The 21,343-nt window shown below is 53.8% G+C and overlaps 2 protein-coding genes across 5 annotated transcripts in view; one reads left to right on the forward strand and one right to left on the reverse strand.

Annotated features, from left to right (window-relative positions):
* SYN1 (synapsin I) overlaps positions 1-21,343 on the reverse strand; it is a 51,995-nt gene that overhangs the window by 1,991 nt on the left and 28,661 nt on the right. For 2 of the 4 annotated variants that reach the window (XM_047765703.1, XM_047765702.1), the window contains exons 6-12: positions 5,614-5,676; positions 3,579-3,721; positions 3,413-3,487; positions 3,212-3,314; positions 1,516-1,662; positions 1,062-1,149; positions 331-946 (exon numbers count right to left, since the gene is read on the reverse strand). In XM_047765703.1, the coding sequence (XP_047621659.1) occupies positions 331-946; positions 1,062-1,149; positions 1,516-1,662; positions 3,212-3,314; positions 3,413-3,487; positions 3,579-3,721; positions 5,614-5,676 (1,235 nt within the window). The remainder of the gene's footprint in view (positions 1-330; positions 947-1,061; positions 1,150-1,515; positions 1,663-3,211; positions 3,315-3,412; positions 3,488-3,578; positions 3,722-5,613; positions 5,677-21,343) is intronic. The other 2 variants (XM_047765704.1, XM_047765705.1) reach the window with 1 other exon arrangement.
* Positions 9,626-13,687, forward strand: TIMP1 (TIMP metallopeptidase inhibitor 1). Its single transcript, XM_047765732.1, has 6 exons — positions 9,626-9,785; positions 10,605-10,733; positions 12,001-12,080; positions 12,284-12,410; positions 12,652-12,776; positions 13,414-13,687. The coding sequence occupies exons 2-6, from the start codon at positions 10,613-10,615 to the stop codon at positions 13,582-13,584; spliced, it is 624 nt and encodes a 207-aa protein (XP_047621688.1). The 5' UTR covers positions 9,626-9,785; positions 10,605-10,612; the 3' UTR covers positions 13,585-13,687.

The following is a 21,343-nucleotide window of genomic DNA, read 5'->3' on the forward strand; positions in this document are numbered from 1 at the left end:
GGAGTCTGAACTGAAAGAGTGTGTGTGTGTGTTGGGGGGCTTCTCTGGGAGTCTGGCTGGGGGGATTTGGAGTCTGAACTGAAAGAGTGTGTGTGTGTGTGTGTGTTGGGGGACTTCTCTGGGAGTCTGGCGCCAGATCTCTGTGATGGAGGGCAGGCGCCTCCTCGAGCTGGGAGGGGTCTGGCCCCGACTGGAACTGGAGAGCGAGCTCTCCGGACCCCTGTTACGGGATCTGGTGCTGAGCAGCCTGGGCACTGGGGCTGCCCTCCTGGTGGTGCAGAAGCCCGTTTTGTGAGCAGTGAGGCAAAGGCTGCTGTGGGGTCCCCTTACTTGAGCTGGGGGTGTGGGGGTCCCCCGGCAGCAGCAGCAGCAGCAGCAGCAGCGGCAGCAGCAGCAGGCGGTGGCACGTCCTGGCTAGGTTTCTGCGCCAGCTGTGGCTTGGTGGGACGTCCAGCAGGGCCTGGGCCACTGGGTCGCGGCTGCTGCGTGGTGGGTGGCCCAGTGCGGGGCATGGGACCCGCCTGGCTGGCCTGGCGTGTGGGGCCGGCGGGGCCTGGGGGTTTCTGGGGTGGGCCCTGGCGCTGCTGACCACCCGGTGGAGCCCCCGAGGCCTTTGGTGGAGCCTGACCAGAGACAGATGTCTGCCGAGTAGCCTGTGGCGGGCCCGCCTGGCGCTGGGGAGATGGGGAGGCGGGCGGGCGAGCTGCTGGAGGTGCCCCGGGTCCTCCCGCCACTGGCCGGGATTGGCGGCCTTGACCCTGGGTCAGCTGGGTGGCCTGGGATGCAGGCTGCTGGGGCGCTGATGTGGGACTTGGTAGGCGCTGGGGCAGGGGGCTGCCGGCTGGGGGTCCAAGGCCTGAAAGGTGCTGCTGGCCCTGCGGGGTCGGGCGCTGCTGCAACGGGGGTCCCTGGCGTTGAGGGCCTGGGCCCGGCTGTGGAGGGCCGCCTGAGGGACAGAGAGAGGGCACACGTGAGAGCGAGCAAGTGAGAGGTGGGGGCCGGGGGTGGGGGGATGCCGGGACGATCGGGGCGGGGGGCCTGGTGGCCGGCCCCCCACTTACCCTGCGGTGGGGGTCGCTGCTGAGCCGGGGGCCCCGCGGGCTGCTGGGAGGTCTGGCGGCCCAAGGGCAGGGCCCCTGGGGACGGCGTCTGCGGCAGAGGAGTGGAGCAGTAAAGGTTAAAAATAGTTACCAGCCGGCGCAGCATCAGCCAATCAGAATGACACGGGTTCCCTGTGTGCTGGGTGTTGCCACATTTGCGGCGGCGGGGCCCGCTGAGCTGAGGGGCTGGCAGGTTGTGGGGTGGGGGACTCCTTCCCAGGGGAGGGGTCAGGAGGCACTCAGGGAAGTCAGGGTAGCAGCTCCGTATCAAGTGTTTAAATAGTAATTGCCGTGACCCCGGGGTGTCAGGGCTGGCGATCCCCTCAGCCTGCTGATTATCAGCATGACCAAGGGCTGGCCTGCCCGCCACTAGCCCCCGCCACTAGCCCCCGAGGGCCAGAGCCAGGGGCCTGACCTGGCTGTGGGAGCCCCGGCCGGGGGAGGCATCCCGCTGCCGCTGCCGGGGCAGGGCCTGGGCCATCTTGTTGACCACGAGCTCCACGATGAGCTGCTTGTCCTCATCCTGGTGGTCTCCGATGAGCGGCATAGAGGAGCCCACCACCTGGGGGAGAAGGGATCCAGTGAGGAGAGAAGCAGGAAGTGCATGTGAGGGTGACCGACGGACGACAAAGTGCTTTAAGTTGGGAAAAGGCACGACTGGCAGCTGCCCAGAAAACCAGCTTCAGTTCGAGAGGCGGCGATTATGCAGCGTGAGGAGGGCTCATCTTGTACAGTTTTGGATGGGACCAGCAGGGGTGGGCAAATGAGCACCCCCCAACCGCTGCCCAGATCCTGCCCGGCACCTGTTTCTGTCAGTTCCTCCCACCCCCGCCCCTGCAACCTGAGCCAGGGATGGCTATTACATTTGCTAATGGTTGGGGGAAAAAAAAAATCAAAGGATTTCATGACATGTGAAAATGATATGACACTGAAATTTCAAAGCTTCCATACACCAAGTTTCATGGGAACATAGCCACCCGTACTTTTTTTTTTTTTATTGTCTGTGGCTGCTTCTGTAGAATTGAGCCACAACAGAGACTGCAGTGGCCTACAAAGCCGAAAATACGAACTGTCTGCCCCTTGATGGAACAAGTTTGCCAGTCAGTGCTTCATAGTTTGCTAGGTGCTTTGTCCTTTACAAAGAACTTTGTAATTTATGTGGTACTTTACAGTTTACAAAGCTCCTGGCCCTCTCCAAAGGACGGTTGCATATACAGCGTGTTTTACTTTAGAAAGTGCCTGGCAAAGGGCACCACTGTTTACAAGATGCTCTGCCATGTGCAAGCACCACCACTTACCAAGCACTCCAGATTTCAAGGTATCTTACAGTTTACAAATTGCTTTACGGTTTTACATGGGGCGCTGCTCCTTAGAAAGAGCTTTAGAATTTTGAAAGTGCCTTGTTTCAACAACAAGGACTTCCCAGTTTACAGAGCTCTTAAAAAAAAAAAAAATTATAAAGCTCTTTGCTATTCACCAAGCTGTACCTTCCTAAAATACTTGTTTCCAGAATGTTTTCATGTCAACCACTACTCTTTGTAAGATTCTTTGGAAGTTGCCAGGCTACAGAGCTACAGCTGCTGGCCTACGCCACAGCCACAGCAATGCAAGATCCGAGCCATGTCTGCGACCTACACCACAGCTCACGGCAACGCCAGATCCTTAACCCACTGAGCGAGGCCAGGGATCGAATCCGCCACCTCATGGTCCCTAGTTGGATTCGTTTCTGCTGCGCCACAACAGGAACTCTTGTAAAATTCTTCATAGCTTACAAAGTACTTTGCTGTTGGCCAAGGACCTGTCAGTTCACAGAACACTTTAAGGATTACTAAGCGCTTGGTCATTTACCAAGAAGTCTCAGTTTCTAGAGGACATTACAATTTAACAAGTGTTTTGTTCTTCACTAAGGATGTCCCAACTCACAGAGCAGCTGAGAGTTTACTCAGTCTTTTGCCATTTGCCAAGAGTGTCCTAGTTCACCAGGCACTTTGCTAAACATCTTGCCATTCTCGCAGGGCCTTTTGGCCCTGGCGTGCTTCACAGTTGACAGAGTGTTGCTGCCCTGCACCTGCTCCCCCCTCTGTGCCCCCACCAATTCCGGGGGCTCCCACCTCAATGATGTGATCCCTTCCGTCCTTGCCATGCAACGCTTCCACTGCACAGATGTCCAGTCCCCCAAAGATCTCCGAGCACGTGTCCACCCACAGCTTGTACCTGCCAAGACACGAGGCAAGGAAGCCTGTCAGTGCCTGATGCAGGCGGCCACGCTTCCACTCTCCTCCTCCCCGCCTGCCCCAGTTCAGGCCGCCCACCTGTCAGACATGGCAATCTGCTCAAGCATCGCAGAGCCGGTGTTGGTCTTCCAGTTTCCTGACACCGACGTCCTCCTGGAGAACAAGGGGAGACAGGCTCAGGGGGGACTGGGCCACACAAGGCCGGGCAGGGGTCCTCTACGCAGACCCTGGTCTCTCCACTTACATGTAGGCCTTGTAGTTCTGCCCAATCTTCTGGACACGCACATCGTATTTGGCATCAATGAAGGGCTCGGCAGTGGCATATGTCTTGGTCAGAGCCACGACACTTGCGATGTCCTGGAAGTCATGCTGGTTGTCCACCTTGACCTGTGCGGGGCAGGGCAGGGGGCAGGGCGTGGTCAGGATGGAGCAGCAATGGGTAGCAGGGTCACCCTGGGGCACATGACACAGGCGAGCTGAAAGCATAAAAATCTGGTGGCCACCCCAAGGCACTCAAGCATGTGTTAATTGTGGGTCTCCTGGTTTTCACACGTACACACAGACACCAAATCGGGTGTGTATGATTCTTTGAATACACTAAAAATGGTTATCTAGAATTGTTTAAATGGGCAAGTTGTATGGCATGTGAATTCTATCTCAATAAAGCTGTGGGGAAATTGTGTGCATATATGCGTATCAGCACCCAGACACAAAATCAGTTGGACACACAATATATAAACGTACAGAATCATGGACACATGCAAACATACAAATTTCAAGCTTTCTTTTTCTTTTTTTCTTTTTTTGCTTTTTAGGGCCGCACCAGCGGCATATGGAGGTTCTCAGGCTAGGGGTCCAATCGGAGCTACAGCTGCTGGCCTACACCACAGCCACAGCCATGCGGGATCCGAGCCACATCTGTGATCTACACCACAGCTCACGGCAACGCCGGATCCTTAACCCACCAAGCAAGGCCAGGGATCGAACCCACATCCTCATGGATACGAGTTGGGTTTGTAGCCCCTGAGCCGCAAGGGGAACTCCCTCAAGTCTGCTTTCTATTGACACAGAGACAAAATCAGATGGATGGGAGTTCCCGTCGTCACTCAGTGATTAACGAATCCGACTAGGAACCATGAGGTTGCAGGTTCGGTCCCTGCCCTTGCTCAGTGGGTTAAGGATCCAGCGTTGCCATGAGCTATGGTATAGGGTGCAAATGCAGCTCGGATCCAGCGTTGCTGTGGCTCTGGTGTAGGCCGGTGGCTACAGCTCTGATTAGATCCCTAGCCTGGGAACCTCCATATGCCGCAGGAGCAGCCCCAGGAAAGGCGAAAAGACAAAAAAAAAAAAAATCAGATGGATGGACAGTATGCAGGACCCTGAGACCCTTGAACATAAAAGACGATGTAGTGTGTGGAGTTCCCATTGTGGCTGAGTGGTAAGGAACGTGACTTGTATCCATGAGGATGGGGGTTTGATCCCTGGCCTCACTCAGTGGGTTAAGGATCCCGCATTGCTGTGAACTGTAGTGTAGGTCGCAGACCCAGCTCACATTTGGTGTGGCTGTGGCTGTGGTGTGGGCTGGCAGCTGCAGCTCCACTTCGACCCCTAGCCTGGGAACTTCCATATGCCACACGTGCGGCCCTGAGAAGCGGGGAAAAAAAAAAATGATGCATGTGTGTTTAATACAGAGGCCTGCCTATATATAGACGCAATGCTGGATACACTCACAAAATAACAAGACATACAAAACTGGCTGAACGCATGATAGAAAATTGGGCCAACAAAATCTAAGAACATGAGGAAAAAATCATAGATAAAGACACCCCAGGACATACAATCATACAGAATTACTGTGTGTGTGCTGAATGCACAATGCATCTCTACAGGTGTACCTTCTCCAAGATATTGTGGGTTCCGTCCCAGACCACCACAATAAGTGGAGGTCACAATAAGGCAAGTCACATGAATTTTTTGCTTTCCCAGTACATATAAAAGTTATGTTTATACTGTATTCTATAAGTGTGTGAGACATCTAAATGTCTAAAAGAAAATAATGTATACACCTTAATTGAAATGCTTTATTGCTAAAAGATGCTAACCATCACCTGCCAACACAGGGTTGCCACAAACCTTCAATGTGTAAAAAATGCAGTGCCTGTGAAACGCAATAAAGCGAAGTGCAGTAAGACAAGGTCTGCCTGGACTTACATCCGCACAATGCCAGGGGCATGCATCATTTACGAAGACACACATACACACCCCACCGGGGGTCTTACCTTGCCCATCCCAGAGTGCGCATGCCCCATCTTCACAACCACAGGGTACGTTGTGCTGCTGAGCTGGTAGGGTGGAAAGGCAGAGCCTGGTCAAGGGGGGGGGGGCAGGGCCAACCGCCCGGAGTGTGGGTGGTGCTTGGGGGGGGAGCTCATCCAGCAGGAGCCACTTTCCCAGAAAAGGTGGGTCAGAGATAAGGAGTCAGCAGCTGGGGTTCCCACAGCACCTCTGAGCCCAGGATCGAACCCAGAGCCCTGCCTGCCTGTCCCTCCCTCCACCACCCCCAAGTTCCAGACTTCCCGCCTCTGCTTTCCTGGGCAGAGGCAGGGGGTAAGGGTGGGGGACTTTTCCGGAAAAGGGAAAGTTTGTTTTTACAGTGAATGGATGATAAAGAAGTGAATGTGTGCAAATGTGCGCGTGGGGGTGTGGTGGTGAGCATGTAGCAACTGGACCCCTCAGCCAGACACACAAACCCTCAGAATTCAGATCTGCACAGCCACACCAGAGGTTCCCACGCCCGCTGAGACCCAAGTGACGAAAAGACCCACCACCGTTCTAAATGTACAGCAGAAACTGGCACAACATTCTAAATCAACTATACTTTTTTAAAAAAATTAAGAAAGACCCACCACCAACACAGGCTCCAGAGTGCGCCTTGCTCTCTGGCTGCACAGAGACCCACACAGTCAGCCAGCCCCGCAGCACATACTCAGCACTCACAGCCACGCAATCAACATTTTGGGGCACAGGCATACACACAGCCTTCCTCTCACCCAAATCCACAAAACAGAGGGACCCACAATGTGAAGGGTTTACCCATGCCACACGAACAACCCTCAGAGGCACAGCCACAGAATGCAGAGACACACACAACTCTCACAGGCACACACAACAGAAGTGGGCACATATTCAAGATTCACAGATACACATGCAACCCTCCTGGGCATGGGCACGACAAACAGAAGGACCCACGCTGCATACAGAGGCACACACACTTCTAGGCATTCACACAACCACCGAGACTCACGACACAGAGACTCACACCACACCCCTGGGCGCACAAGGGCGCGCGTGTGCGCACACGCGCACGCACACACACACACACACAAAGTGCCTTGCTGTATATACCAATGGAGAGGCATGCACACAACCAGAGACACCCACAACCTCCTAAGTATATGGACAACACCCCAGGGTGTGTGCGTGCGCACACACTCACACCCATTCAGGCATGGGGATACAAGTCTCCTTGGCGGGGTAGAGGGGACCCGGTGGGCCGACCCCAGCCCCACCATGGAGGGGATGCATGTGCAAGGTCATGCCCTCCCTCCGCTGTGCCCACAGGCGACCGGGTAGAGGATGGCGTTCCGGGAGGGGCTGCTGGGGCGGCAGCGGTTCCTGGTTCCCGACAGGCACAGGAAACCCGTGGGGTCAGGGTGACCCAGTGACCGACTGACCTTCAGGTCTCACCCTCCCTCTGCTCCCCCCCGCCCCCCCCCCCGACTTCCCTCCTTTCACAAATGACTGGCGTCAGGATGGGGTGCTGACGGGCGCCAAGTTGTTCCTGGGAGCCTCCAGGTAGCGTTCCAGCGAGAACGAGGCAGACGCTGCAAGTGACGTAACGCAGGCGCGCACACAGCTTACAGAGGTGACAGCACATCCCTCAATTACATGCATGCCCAGACGCGCGGTACAGAGGAAGGCACGACTCCAGAAGCAACACAAAACACACTGGGCTGCCCAGAACCCTTGAGTACACACGCAAGCACACACACCTGACACACAGAGAGGCACACATCACCTAAAGGCATGCACAGAGGCGGAGACAGCGGGGAGCTGTGCCCAAGCGCACAGGTACACACCGTGAGGTTTTCGGGCCCTTTTCAGCAACCCTCTTGGTTTCCTCTGGACGTGAGCCTGAACACCACACTGTGTGTATGTGTATGTGTATTTGTGTGTCCGCACATGTGTGCGTCCAGGAAGCTCTGAACACTGGGATCCCGTGGTGAGCCCCAGGTTTGAATCTTGGCCTCTCCTCTTCCTAAGGCCTTGTGCGACCCCAGGAGGGCCACTGAACCCTCTCGGCGCCTCAGTTTCCTGATCTGTACAAAGGGCACCCTCAGGTCCAAGCACTCGTTGTGGGGAGGGGGAATTGCCTGGTAACGCCCCCCCTGCACACCCAGCTGGACCCCACATGCCCCCCCACGCATCCAGCTTCCCAGATGGCCATACAGCTAGATACCCCTCCACGAAACCCCACCAGTTTCCAAACCTGCACGATAACCCAGACTCCCCACCCCCCACGTGTAGACAGGCCGCAAAACCGTGCTGACTCGGGTTTCAGAGTTACAGAGCTGGTGTCAGAAGCAGGGTTCAGTGGGGGGCCGCGGCAGGACTTTCCCTGCCCTCACTTCTCCCTTTGCCCCACCACTGACTTACTCAGCCCCCGTCTCATTCACTCTCACTCCCCACTTTCACAACCAGCTTCTCCAAATTCTTGGTTGACTTCCCTTCCCTCTTATCTGGTCCCCCCCCCTCCGCCGCCGCCCCACAACAGAGTCATTTCTTCCCTGCCATTCCTGGGCAGGTCACTCGACCCCTTTGTGTGTCTCGGTTTGCTCATCTTGTGTGATGACAACATGAACGCACTCCCAGACGGCGTGAGGAACACACTGGGCATTTTGGGAAAGATGCTTAGCGCAGCATCTGGCACACAGGAAGCCTCCCTCCTCAAAAAGTGGTGGGCACTGTTATTATTATGGGTTTAACATCCCTAGGTGAGCCGATATTAATTACCGAGGAAGTCTTCGGCATTGACCGACAGATAAAGTACGAAGATTTTAGAGAGGTGCTTGATGCGCAGTAAGCACTCCGCAGTGCGGGCGGTAGTTCCTGCAGCGGTGATCTTGCTGTTGGTGTCGACTGGGGCTAACCTCCCTGAGTTCATCAAGCTTAATCGGCTGGGGCGGGGGCGGGGGGGGGGGGGATGGAGACTGGATGAGAGAATCACACGCAGGCTTCAGGGTGCAGTAGGCAGTCAGTGCTCCGTAAGTGGCTGTTAGCATCCCTACCATCATCATTATTATTGGTTTGTCTTCCCCGAACTAACTAAGGATGTTGATCCGCCCTCAGAGCCCTTTCCCAGGACCCCAGGGAAGATTCAGGCAGCATCTGGAAGCTGGTGGGCAGGGATTGCTTCACCCCGCCCTCCACCAGGGGCGTGGGAGGATTGGTGGGGAAGGGGTAGGGCAGGATGGGAGGGGATGAGTTTTCTACTGACTCACTAGCCTCTTTCACCACCATTCGACTCCCCCCCACCCCAATGCTCATTAATTCACCGGCGACTTTTCCCGCTTGCCAGGACTCTGCCACGCCTGGGTTAAGATCCTGGTGCCAGTTACCCTGGCTTCCAATTCCAGCTGTGCCCTGTCATCCCGTGAAGGTTCATTTCATTTACGTCTCATCTCTAAAATGGGAATAATACTGGTACCCATCTCAGAGGCTTAGAGTGCGCTCTAAGTGAGATAAATGATGCTGAGAGCCCGGGCCACACTTGGTGCTATATAAGTGCTATTTGCCTGTGTATTCTGTGAGAAGGGGTAGGGCCCGGGCTCTGGCTCCAGGCCACCTGAGCTCAAATCCCAGTCCTGCCCCTGAGTGGCCTTGGAGAAATCATGTAACCTCTCTGTGCTTCAGTTTCCCCACTTTGTATCTCTCCACCATTCACCTGCCCCATCTCCCTCCACTGCTTCTACTTAATTTGCTTTCTGCCTTCCCCCGCCCAAGAAACGTTTATTGAAGGAATGCACTAATTCAGGCTTCAGCCACAGGGAGTTTGGGAGATGGGGGCGATCGATGGGACAGACTTGGGAGACTTTCGGGCATTGCACGGAGTGGAATCCGGCCGGTGCCTGACGTGGAGATGGGGGAGGGGTGGTCAGGGTGAGGCTTGGGGGGAGGGGGGAGAGGGAGGGCGCATCTCCTTTTCGGCAGCCCCGGCCCGCCCCTTGGCCTCACGGATGGTGGGCGGATGAGTAATGCATCCAGGAAGCCTGGAGGCCTGTGGTTTCCCTTCCCGCTGCCACCCCGCCCCTCGCCGTGGACATTTATCCTCCGCTGCTCAGGCCCTGCCGCCATCGCCACAGACTCAGCGTCCAGAGAAGCTACACCAGAGGTAAGCAGGGGCTGAGGCGGCCCGCGAGGCCTGGAACCGGGCTGGAGCTTTCCTGCCAGATTCTCGGCCGCTCAGGCTGGCCAGCGGGTACCGGGACCCTAGGCTGGTCCAGGGGAAGAGGGTGGCTGGGGTGGGGGTGTCTGGAACTGCTCCCCCAGTCCTGACACTCGAAACTCCTTTGAAGCCCTGACATCCATCCCCAGCTCCCGCAAACCCAGGAGCCCCTAATGTCACAGATGCCTCCCATGCTGCCAACTCCCTTAAATTCCTTTCTGGTCCCCCCACCCAAACCCCTGAAGCTCTCTAAACTTGCCAAGGCTCCTAAATCTTCAACTTCCTAAACCTCAATGCTTCCTCTGCTCCCTAATCCTTCAGGCTCCACTCCCTAAACCCCCCTTCCCCTCCAAACTCCCCAACTTCCCTCGCCTCCTCGACCTCTCAGTATGCACAACCCCAGACGCCCCACTTTCCCCCAAACTCCAAATTCCTCATCCCAGCTCCTCAACCTTCCAACGTCTTCAATATCCTTAAATCCTCCAACTCCCCCAGCCCTCCTTTTCCTGCAAACACTACAATCCCAGAACTCCCCACTCACCCAGTTCCCCTTGATCCCCTCAAATTCCACAACCCCTAAACTCTACCACCCCAGACCCTGGCCCCCTAAACTCCCCTGGGCGCTCAAATCCAAAAGGCCCTTAAAGTTCCCAAACTCTTCAACCCCGTGTTGCGGGGCAAGGGTAGGATGGGGTGCAAGGCCTGCCCAGGTCTGTGGATTGGCTGGGCTGGGGGCCCTCTGAACCCTCCTCCCCACCCCCGCAGAACAGATCATGGCCCCCTTTGCACCCCTGGCCTCTGGCATCCTGCTGCTGCTGTGGCTGACTGCCCCCAGCCGAGCCTGTACCTGCGTCCCACCCCACCCACAGACGGCCTTCTGCAGCTCCGACCTGGGTGAGTGTTCCCATCCTGCCCAGACACCCTGTGCTCCGGTTTCCCTCAGTCCCCAGGGGCGTTCACTGTGGTGCCTGCCTCCAGAACAAATCCACTTTGCCCCACGCTGACTCTTGCTTTAGCCGCTCCGGCATCCGCACGCTTTCTTGATTACTCCAGGCCCTCTCCCCACCTCAGGGCCTTTGTACTGGCCAGTCGTCCTCGCCAGTCTCCACGTGGGTGGCTGCTTTAAATGTCACCTTCTCAGGGTGGCCTTCTCTGACCACCCTGTTCAAAACGTGAGCCCCTGGAGCTCCCGTCGTGGCGCAGTGGAAACGAATCCGACTAGGAACCATGAGGGTGCGGGTTCGATCCCTGGCCTTGCTCAGTGGGTTAAGGATCTGGCATTGCCGTGAGCTGTGGTGTAGGTCGCAGACGCAGCTCGGATCCCGAGTGGCTGTGGTTGTGGTGTAGGTGTGCAGCTACAGCCCTGATTAGACCCCTAGCCTGGGAACCTCCATATGCCGCAGGTGTGGCCCTAAAAAGCAAAACAAAACAAATGAACAAACAAAAAAACCCCAAAGCTTGAGCCTCTGATCCTTAGTACCCCTAATCCTCCTCATTCAGCTCTGAAGTTCCCCATCTCACGGAATATCTCCTAACCTTCCACACACTTAATTATTTTGCTTGTGTTTAGTCTGTCCCCTCCTGGCTAGAATGTGAGCTCCACGAGGGAAGAGATCGTCTGTGTTTTGTTCACTGTTGTGTCCCTAACACCCAGAATAGTGCCTGGCACAGAGCAAGGGCTCCAAAATGTTTGTTGAATGAACACATGATGAATATATGAAAAGGGCTTGAAGCAGTGCCTGGTGAAGTGTAGGCATTCAATATACAGACGGAGCCATTTACAAATGTGTAAACCATGTGTAAATGTGTGCTGTCTGGCATCCAGCAATCCCTATTTAAGTATGTGCTTTGCTAGCATTATTGTGATTATTTTATTTTCTTGGCTCACACAGCGCATTTGACTCATTTCTCTCTCTCTCTCTCTTTTTTTTTTTTTTGTCTTTTTAGGTCCACACCCGCGGCATATGGAGGTTCCCAGCCTAGGGGTCGAATTGGAGCTGTAGCCACTGGCCTACGCCACAGCCACAGCAACACAGGATCCTTAACCCACTGAGCGAGGCCAGGGATCGAACCTGTGTCCTCATGGATGCTGGTCAGATTTGTTTCCCCTGAGCCACGACAGGAACACACTTGACTCATTTCTGCCCCTTCTCTCCTGCAGTCATCAGGGCCAAGTTTGTGGGAGCCCCAGAGTTCAACCAGACCGCCTTGTACAAGCGTTATGAGATCAAGATGACCAAGGTATTATTCCTCCTACCCTTTCCCCAGCAGTTCCCAGCATCTCCCTCCCCGTCAGAATAAAAGCCTCTGGCCACCGGTTTGGTGAGGCAGTTAGCCTTGGTGAGGCAGTTAGCCGTGATCTCAGGATGCTCTAAGGCTTCAGAGAAGAATGTGGAGCAGGAGGGTTATGTCAGTAAAAGACTCTTCCCCTCATCCATTGACAGATGTTCAAAGGGTTCAATGCCTTGGGGGATGCCCCTGACATCCGGTTCATCTACACCCCCGCCATGGAGAGCGTCTGCGGATACTTCCACAGGTCCCAGAACCGCAGCCAGGAGTTTCTCATAGCTGGTGAGGCACCGCCCTCTCGCCCTTTGCCTGGCAACCGCAAGGGAGGCGAGGCTCTGAGGGAAGGGTCCCAATTGAAATGGGAACCGCCCCAATCTCAGCCTATCAGAAGGCTGGGGCTTTGCCCACCGGGGGGGAGGGGTGTCTGTACTCCTGGGAACACCAATCGGGAGCCACCCTGCCCCTGGCTCAGCCAATCAGAAGCCGCCTGTTGATATTCTCCCCCACCCTCACTCCCACCCAGGACAACTGTGGAACGGGCACCTGCACATCACCACCTGCAGTTTCGTGGCTCCCTGGAACAGTCTGAGCTCAGCTCAGCGCCAGGGCTTCACCGAGATCTATGCTGCTGGCTGTGAGGAATGCACAGTGAGTGCCAGGACCCTACCCACCACCTGGAGGGCGGTCCTTGGGCTCTTCCCCCAAACCGTGGCTTGTTTCTTGCTCTCTCTATTCCTTGTCCCTAAGGCTGCTCCCGAAACCCTAGGGATGTCCCTGATCTCTTGCTGTTCCCCCAAATCTGAGACTGTTCCCTCTGGACATTCTGCTTGTTCCTTTGCCCTGTGTCTGATACCTGGGGATTCGCTGTTCCCTGGACCTCCTGGCTGCTTCCCGTCCTTCTAACTCCCCCTTGTGACTGTTCTGCTGCTCTGACTGTTTCAAGACAGCTGGCCCTGACCCCAGAGGCTGGCTCTGAGCCCCACGGCTCCTTCTTCTGCCTGCCTGGAGGGAGACCCACCTGACTGTCTGCCCGCATTCCACCGCTCCCCCCCGCCCCCCCCGCCACCATTCCAGAAAACTGATCCTTTCCCTGGATTACTGTCAATCTCGCCAAGCCCAATTGGCTGTTCCCCTCGATGGGAGGGACTGTTCTTGAGTCACCTGGGGTGACACTAAGTCTCCCAGCAGCTCCATGTTAAAAGTTGGGGAGAGGAAAGGTCTTCTCTGGAGGGGAGGCAGGGGCAGGAGAAGCCCTCAGAGATGCGCCTCCCCTCCCCTCCTCCAGGTGTTTCCCTGCACATCCATCCCCTGCAAACTGCAGAGTGACACTCACTGCTTGTGGACGGACCAGCTCCTCACAGGCTCTGACAAGGGCTTCCAGAGCCGCCACCTTGCCTGCATGCCCCGGGAGCCAGGAATGTGCACCTGGCAGTCCTTGCGGCCCCGGGTGGCCTGAATCCTGCGCCCAGCAGAAGCCGAAACCTGCACAGTGTTCACCTCTCTTCCCGCTCCCACCTGTCTTTCTCCAAGATGATGAAATAAAGAACTACCACCCAGCAGGCAGTGTCCCTGCATCGTATCTGCGAACAAACTCATGCCACTGAGGACCCCGGGGAGGAGGGGGGAACACCCCGGGACCAAGGCTGGGGGGAGTTGGGGGGGGTGTCAGATGCTTTTTTATATTTTACATAAAGTTTGAGGCACTGGGAATAAGTCTCTCCATTGGCATTAGCGCTGGTGTCTGCACCATCAGTAATGACCATTCAGCCTGCCTTATTAGCCGCGACTCGTTGGATCATCTCTCTACTCGATACTTTTAAACATTTGAGTAGATTACTGTGCAGCTCCTGTCTGCACCGTGGGCTCTCCAGTTCAGAAATTATCCCACTGCTGCCAAATCACTACCTCATTGGCCAATACCTCATTCATAAATCCCTCCAGTTGAAAAGCTCATTGACAAATGCCCTATCAATTGGTACACAGCTTTCCTCCTTGCCTCAGGCACTGTCCCAATGTCATCCAGCTAGGACGTTTTACCCCATCCAAACCTGGGGGTGTTAATGTCCCCATTCTTAGGTTCTGCACTGTGGGTCTGACTTGAGTGAAAGGGGGAGACTCCCCAGGAGGCTGAGAGGCCCCCTCACAACATAACCCAGCCAGGGACTCTGGAAGTAAAGGGTAGCCCTGGTCCCCCACCCATGGCCTGCGGGAGATTCCTTGGAAGCAGGTGTTTGGGGGAAAAAGGAGGGATGGGGAAGAAGGTGTGATCTGCAAATCCCCAAACTCTGCCCTTCTCCCTGCTCCCCGACCTCTCCCTTCACTCCTCCGACCAGCTTTGAAGGACATGTCGACAGCAGTGAAGAGGAGCAGGCTCCAAATCAGGACCAACCAGGTGCCTCACCCCACCTTTCCCCACTGCGCCCCCCAACACACGCGCCTTCCCCTACACAGCTGTCCCCTCAGCAAAACGGAGGCCTCTAGGAGTTCCTGTTGTGGCTCAGCAGTTAATGAACCCAACTAGCATCCATGAGGATACGGGTTCGATCCCTGGCCTCGCTCAGTGGGTTAAGGATCTGGCATTGCCGTGAGCTGTGGTGTAGCTCGCAGATGTGGCTGGGATCCTGTGTGGCTGTGGCCGTGGTGTAGGCCAGCAGCTGTAGCTCCAATTGGACCCCTAGCCTGGGAACCTCCATAGGCAGCAGGTGTGGCCCTAAAAAAACAAACAAACAAAAAATACCCAAAACAAAACCAAAAAACTGAGGCCTCTAGATGGGAGCCTTCCCTTCCCGGTTCTTCTTCCCCCATAAAAACTGAGTGGGAGACCCTTCAAACACTCCCTTCCTCAGACCTTCCTGCTTCTACAGCCGGGCCCAGGCTCCTCTGGGCCCTTGCCAGTGCCTGGTACCTGCCCCCTACCATCCAAACATCCTGACTCAAGTGAGGCCCTGGGCACTGGACTTTCAAATTGGCACAAACATTCAGTGGAGCGCTCAAGTGTCCTGTCGACCTGCATCGGCTTTACATACACCTTCTTTTTTGAAGGAAAAGACCTCCTAAATTCCCTTCAGGCTACCCACTGATGCTACCAACAAGGTCTCCTCCAGGGTATTTTGGGATATCGAGCATGGCCCCCTGAATCCTCTGTGGGCCCGTCCTTTTGCACTCCTGGGAGGTTCCCCCAGGGCCCATGGTATGTTCCAGGAATGCGTGGATTTTTTTTTCCTTTTAGGGCCGCACCCACGGCATGTGGAGGTTCCCAGGCTAGGGGTTGACTTGGAGCTGTAGCCGCCGGCCTGCACCACAGCCACAGCCACATGGGATCCAAGCTATATCTGCAATCTACACCACAGTTCACAGCGACGCCGGATCCTTAACCCACTGAGCGAGGCCAGAGATCAAACTTGCATCCTCGGGGACACTAGCTGGGTTCATAACCCACTGAGCCACAATGGGAACTCTGGATGGGTGAATTTTGAGAGTTTGAGCACCCAGTGGTTGCCTACACAGATACGTCCAGTAACAATTTCTATGTCAACGTCTACACCTTGCTTATGTTATGCCCTGGGAGGATCTGAGCCCTGTCCACCAAAAGGGGCAAATGGCAGCCTATGCTGAAGGGTCCACATATAAGGCAAGGACTTAGGCCCCGGTGGCCCTGTTGGTATTGGCTCAGCTGCCAGCAGGAGTTTGGCAGCTCTTGACAATTCACCAAACGCTAGTGCCAGCTTCCCACATTCTTACCCTGGCCCCTGAACCCAGGGCCTGTTCCCTGAGTGCTTGGCTATTTAATCCCTGGGGAAAAGGTGAAGTAGAAAGTGGCAGAAGAAGGATGGAGCCTAGTGTGGGGGGGGCCGTTCTCCTGCCGACCTGCCCACGTAGATCAGGACCAAAAAGCGTCGTGGGGCTGACCAGCCGGCCCTACTGCAGCCCTTTCCACAGAGTCTAGAATAGCATCCAAGGCCACCTCTCCCAGTCCCCAGCAGGGCTTTCTGGTGGGATATCTGTAGTCCTGGGCTCACTACATCCCCCATCGCTCTTCTAGAAACTTCACTAAAGTGAGGGAAATAAGTTACTCCCCCCCCCACCAGTATTCCATGTGTCTGTGTGTGAACCTCTGCTTGCAAGAGACTCTGATGGCTGAGCGGAAGCACACGGGGGTGGCAGCCCTGTAAGGTGTGATGCGTGGGGTCCAGCCCCACAGGTAGCCTGGAAGCTGGCTGTTCCCTCACCCGAGCTTCAGGACTTCTCCCTAAAGAAGGGCCTCGCAGTCTCTATGCAGAATCCTCCTGAGGTCTGTGCTAGGGTTGGAGGATGATGAATGGGTGTATTCGCCCACTGGGTATTGGGGGGGGCGGTAAAAATATATGAAGCTCTCGTAACAACTTCCTGGGTAATATTACTAACAGTGATTTTAATTTCTAGACCGGCAGTGTAGTATAGTGGTTAAGAGCATAAACACTAGAGTCAGATCATTTGCAATTTTTTTTTTGTCTTTTTAGGGCCGCATCCACGGCATATGGAGGCTCCCAGGCTAGGGGTTGAATCGGAGCTGTAGCTGCCAGCCTACACCACAGCCACAGAAACGCAGGATCCGAGCCGCATCTGCAACCTACACCACAGCTCACGGTAATGACGGATCCTCAACCCACCGAGTGAGGCCAGGGATTGAACCTGCGTTCTCATGGATGCCAGTCAGATTCGTTTCCGCTGAGCCAGGACTGGAACTCTAGATCATCTGCATTTAAACCCCGCCCCTTCCATGTACCAGCTCTGAGTCCTTGGGGAAATCTTATTACCTCTTTAAAACAAACTTTTTTTGGAGTTCCTGTCATGGCTTGGTTAATGAATCCGACTAGGAACCATGAGGTTGCAGGTTCAATCCCTGGCCTTGATCACTGGGTTAAGGATCTGGTGTTGCCATGAGCTGTGGTGTAGGTCGAAGATGTGCTCAGATCCCGCGTTGCTGTGGCTGTGGTGTAGGCCAGCAGCTATAGCTCCGATTTGGCCCCTAGCCTGGGAACCTCCATATGCCATGGGTGCAGCCCTAGAAAATACAAAAAAAAAAATTATTTTTGGTCACATCTACAGCCTGTGCAAGTTCCCAAGCCAGGGATCAAACCCATGCCACGTCAGTGACCAGAGCTGCTGCAGTGACAATGCCAGATCCTTAACCCATTGTGCCACAAAGGAACTCCCACATTACCTTTTTATGACTCAGTTTCCACATCTGTAAAGTTGGCACAAAAAGAATGCTTAATTCATAGGGATGATGTGACTTTACATGTAAATTGCCTGGAACAGTGCTTGGCACATAGCACTTATAAATATTAATTAGTAGTAGTATGATAAATGTAATTTAATATATAACGTTAGCAGTGATCATTCTTATCATGAGTAATTATTTGCAATATTGAAAATCATGTGTAATGTCAGGAGGAATAATTTACAATATTGGAAATAATGTATAATGTCAGTGGTAATGATTAAATGCGTCCCAGAAACCTTAGTTTAATTTGTGATCCTGATAAGCTCCCCTGGAGATGTTACAAATATTTACTACACTCGTATGTTATTTTTTTCTCATTATTGTGATACTTGTGCACTGCTTCCCACTGCGCAAATTACTCCACTTAAAAATACCAACTTTTTTCTTTTTGCTTTTTTTAGGGCTGCACCCGTGGCATGTGGAGGTTCCCAGGCTAGGAGGTGAATCGGAGCTGTAGCTACCAGCCTACACCACAGCCACAGCAACACAAGATCTGGGCTGCATCTGCAACCTACACCACAGCTCACAGCAATGCCAGATCCTTAACCCACTGAGCAAGGCCAGGGATCGAACCTGCGTCCTCATGGATGCTAGTCAGATTCATTAACCTCTGAGCCATGACAGGAGGTCCCCCAAATACCAACATTTTCAAAGACTTCTGAGGACAATCCCTAAACCCCCCCCCCCCCCCGCCCCAGTGATAACATTCCCCTCTATGAAGTCCTCGCTGTGGACAAATCACATTTATAAATCTCTACTGATGCCAAGACTACAGGTGACAAATCTCTAAGCCTGTGGTAAATCTTTCCTTCGAAAAGTCCTGCCTCTTCACTGTACAAATTCCCTATTTCACAAATACCCTACTTACAAACACCTCTGTTGCTCTACCTCCTTATTCATAAATAACCCATTAACGTATCTCCATTGATGACCCCGACTGCCAAATCTCCCCATTCACAAATACCCAGGAGTAATCTATCACCCACTGATGGACCCCAGTAACTAACAGTTCCCTTCATAATTACCCAATCCATTGGCCTATCTCCTATGATCTCATCTGATAAATCTCTTTATTCATAAATACCTTTCAATGACATAATTCTCATTGACAACTTCTATTGACAAATCTTTCCATTCATGCATCCGACTGGCATATCTCTCCATTCCTATGCCTATTAAAATGTTCCCATTGTCAAATCTTCCCATTCAAAAATATCCATCATCGAAATCTACCTTACTGACTTTGTTTTCGGCCCCACCAACCTCATGTGCAAGTTTCCCGGCTAGGGATCGAACTTAAGCCAAAGCAATGACAAAGCAGAATCCTTAACCCAATGTACCACAAGGGAATTCCAGTATCTACCTCACTGTTAAGCCCATTTAAAAATTTTCCATTTATAAAACCCCATTCATCCATGCAGCCCTTACTGATTGACGACTGCCCCCCACCCCCCACCACTGCCCAGACCCATTTCCCCATTCTTAGATATCTCTAGTTGGAAAATCTTCCTACTGGAACAGCTCTCAATATATGACCCCATATGTTGAAACATCTCTCCACATTCCCCAGTGACTGAAGAAGAGGTAGATTTCTGTAAGACCAGTCCTTCCTTTTTATCAGCAGTGACTGACACCTATATCTCATTCTCCAGTCTTGGACACCTTCTATGCCAGTAGTGGTGAAATCTGAGGACCAACCCCATTTATACTGTAGAGCACCCACCAAAGGAAATGATTAGGGCATGATTCCCGGGACTCATCCTCATTAAGACCATGAGGCACTATGAGCTCACATCACCAGGACACCCTGCTCACCTCTTCCCCATACCTGTCTCCTCACCAAAATACAAGTCCCTGGTCTTGCTCTGGCTGAGGGAATAGGTCGGGTTTTTGGTTTTTGTTTTTTAGGGGCGCAGGTATGGCATATGGCAATTCCCGGGCTAAGGGTCGAATCAGAGCTACAGCTACCAGTCTATGCCACAGCCACAGCAACATGAAATCCGAGCCACATCTGCAACCTACACCGCAGCTCACGGATACGCTGGACCCTTAACCCACTGAGTGAGGCCAGGGATTGAACCCGCATCCTCATGCATACTAGTCGGGTTCATTTCTGCTGAGTCACAAAGGGAACTCCGTTGGATTTTTGAAACCTAAAAATTACTGATGCGATACTAAGGCCCCAGCTCCTTGCCCCACAAATGCTCCTCAGACCCATGTCCCTCTCCCTTTTCTTCATAATCAGCATCTGAAAGGGGTCCTCAAACTCCACATCATGAAAGAGCTCAAATATAAAGAGCAACATGGTTATATATCTCCACACCCACAAAGAACAGCTGTGGTGACATCCACAAGGAGAATTCCTCATCATGAGTTGGCCAGCCTGTCCCCTCCCTGCATGGACGCCTCATCCTTGGGCTTCTCTGTCCCTTCCCTGGGGCATTCTTCCACCAAGTTCTCCCAACCCCAGGACACTGTACTCCCGATTTCAGCCCACTGCAGAAAATCCCATCCCCGTTCCATAGTGTCCTGAATCTTTAGGCCCGTCCACTTGGGGATCACAGTCTGTCCCAGCAAAGGGACATCTGGTCACACTTTATTGACCCTTAGGGCATGGCATGGGCTCTAGGCTCTTGGAGGGAAGGGAACGGGCACTGAGTAGTGGAGCCTTGGAAGGGGCTCAGGGAAGGAGCATATCAGGGAGGCATCCTGAATATCCACAGGCAAGGATGCCAACGGGCCTTGAGTGCACCCCTCAGGGAGGCCTGCAGCCACAGCTCCAGGTCTTCCCTGTTCTATCTGCTCCCTGCTTCTATTTGCCACTTCCTACTTCCTCACCCCAGCTCCTGATCCCCTGCCCCTGCTCCTTCTCCATGTTCTACCCCCTTCCCCACTCCAGCACCCTCTCCTCCCTCTCTTCTTGCTTCTCGGTTCCCTACCCCTCCTTTACTTGCTGTCCACTGTTCCCTTTCACAGTCCCTACCCCACCAACCCCTGCCCATCCTTAGCCCCTGTGGTCCTTCTCTTCCAGGAGCAGAAGCTATGAAGAGAAAGAAGCATGTGGAGTAGTAGGGTTCTGCCAGGTACCTGCCTGCCACCCCCGTAAAGCCGCAAACCTGAATCCCAACCTTGTACGGTGACCATGGAGGAACTCTGGTCTGCCTGGGCACTGGCGAGAAGAACATGAAGCCATGCACTTGGCTGTCTTCTCTGTGCACCTGAAATCTGCTATTGAATCCTCTTGTATAATAGCCTCTGGCCTTGGACCCAGACTTCTGCTCAGCCACAGTGAGCTGGGGATGCTCCACCTTCTTCAACCTCACAAACCAATCGAAAGCTATCAACTCCCCCATCCCCTCAAGCCTCCCAGGACCACCAACTTCTAACTGTGCTGGGGAATCTATCTGGTTCATGTTCTATCTCTTGATCTTGGCGTTGGCGACAGGAATGTGTCCACTTTGTGAAAATTCAATGAGTGGCACACTTATGATATGTTCCCTTTTCTGAACTTGTTCTGCCTCAATGAAATTGGCCCCTCAGAGCTCCCGTTGTGGCTCATGGTTCATGAACCTGACTAGTAACCATGAGGATGTGGGTTCGATCCCTGGCCCTGCTCAGTGGGTCAAGGATCTGGCATTGCCGTGAGCTGTGGTGTAGGTGGCAGATGTGACTCGGATCCTGCGTTGCTGTGGCTGTGGCATAGGTTGGTGGATACGGCTCCGATTCAACCCCTAGCCTGGGAACCTCCATATGCCGCGGGTGTGGACCTAAAAAGATAAAAAAAAAAAAAGAAATTGGCCCCTCAAAAGAAACCTCCCATAAGCTACAAGGATATATTGTATAGCACAGGGCATGTAGCCAATATTTTATAAGAACTATAAATGGAGTATAATCTAGAAAAATCATGAATCACTATGTTGTATGCCTAGAACTAATGTGCTATTGGAAA

Source organism: Phacochoerus africanus, chromosome X (assembly GCF_016906955.1).
Source record: "Phacochoerus africanus isolate WHEZ1 chromosome X, ROS_Pafr_v1, whole genome shotgun sequence".
NCBI lineage: Eukaryota > Metazoa > Chordata > Mammalia > Artiodactyla > Suidae > Phacochoerus > Phacochoerus africanus.